At 49.0% G+C, this 1552-nt stretch overlaps 1 protein-coding gene across 1 annotated transcript in view; it reads left to right on the top strand.

Annotated features, from left to right (window-relative positions):
* Positions 1–1552, top strand: part of LOC106939977 (corticosteroid 11-beta-dehydrogenase isozyme 2-like) — a 33184-nt gene that overhangs the window by 24712 nt on the left and 6920 nt on the right. The window contains 2 exon segments of the mRNA XM_015022576.1: positions 456–668; positions 1288–1476. Of these exon segments, the coding sequence (XP_014878062.1) occupies positions 456–668; positions 1288–1476 (402 nt within the window).

The raw sequence follows: 1552 nt of genomic DNA, 5'->3' as shown, positions 1-1552 counted from the left end.
CTTAAACTGTCAACGTTTGATGTTTGAGGGATGAACAAAATATGTATTATTTTGTTAAACAATGTTACAGTAACTTCCACTGCGGAGCTTGCTGTCACAGAGAAATGCTAAAATGATGGAAGCAAAGCAGCAAACCGGGCTCCGATTTAATCAATCGATTGAACTGCATTCACTCATCCTGATGATCGGCAGTAGACGGACACTTGTTGACTTTTCAGCCATACCTCATTCCAAGCAGGGCTAGGCTAGTAGAAATGGATATGAACCCAAGATTCTGTTGCTTGAGGTCAAAGCTCACATGTTTCATTTAAAACAGCACTGAACCAACATGTTCAGCCTTACTGTGTGAACTTGGCCTGTTGCATTTATATCAATGAAATGTAACGACTAATGATGGTTTGGCATGGAAGCAGGAAGCATCATTGGTTCCCACTTTTCCCTCTGTGTCCCTGCAGGCTGCGACACCGGCTTTGGGAATGCTGCAGCGAAGCATCTGGACTCTCTGGGTCTGGACGTTTTCGCCACCGTTCTGGACCTGACAGGAGACGGAGCCAGAGCTCTGCGGAGAAGCTGCTCGTCCCGCCTCACCCTCTTGCAGGTGGACATCACGCAGCCGCAGCAGGTGCAGCAGGCGCTGCTGGACACCAAGGCCAAGCTGGGCCTCCGAGGTGGGTTAGGGTGGAGGCATGTACGCACACACACACACACACACACACACACACACACACACACACACACACCATCCTGAGCTGATGCAGATATGAAGGCGTCAGGAAAACAAACCTTAAATGGATTGAAAGGAGTAAACTTTGATGGGAGCCGAGGGATGGAGCTTTGGGGGACGGAGACCTGGAGGACGGAGACCTGGGGGACGGAGACCTGGGGGACGGACCTGATGACGAAGGACAGAGAAATGAGCAGGAACTCCCTGCAGAGTTCCTGCTCATCCATGGAGATGCAGAGCTGGTGTTGGATTAAAACTTCATTTGTCCCCAGGGAGAAATTGATTTGAGGCATAAACAAAGTCTTAGCATAAGCTAAAAGTTACCATGGTAACAAAGGATGCAAGAATACAAGAAAAGCAGACATTCTCTCCAATCCTCAACATTTCACATTTTTAGGAACTTAATAGCTGCTGGGAAAAAGGGAATTTTGTTCTTCTCAGTTTAATTTAATGATATGTTTTAGTGAGTCATTGTGACACCTCTGCCAATTTTCCATATGCTGATCGTTGTGGGCCAGCCAATCTCTCTGTGTGTGTGTGTGTGTGTGTGTGTGTGTGTGCAGGTCTGTGGGGTTTGGTCAACAACGCAGGAGTGTGTGTGAACTTGGGAGACGCAGAGCTGTCCCTGATGTCCAACTTCAGAGGCTGCATGGAAGTCAACTTCTTCGGCACGGTGAGCGTCACCAAGAGCTTCCTGCCGCTGCTGCGACAGGCCAAAGGTCGCATCGTCAACATCTCCAGCCCAGCTGGTGTGTAACACACACACACACACACACACAGTACATAACTCAAGGTGTTAACTGTGTCTCCAGGCCTGGAGGACCGGAG

The sequence above is a fragment of the Poecilia latipinna genome, unplaced genomic scaffold (genome assembly GCF_001443285.1).
Source record: "Poecilia latipinna isolate Pla-1442-1.1 unplaced genomic scaffold, P_latipinna-1.0 Scaffold3051, whole genome shotgun sequence".
NCBI lineage: Eukaryota > Metazoa > Chordata > Actinopteri > Cyprinodontiformes > Poeciliidae > Poecilia > Poecilia latipinna.
Note: the sequence above shows the minus strand (reverse complement) of the source record. Positions and strands in the feature narration are given on the sequence as shown.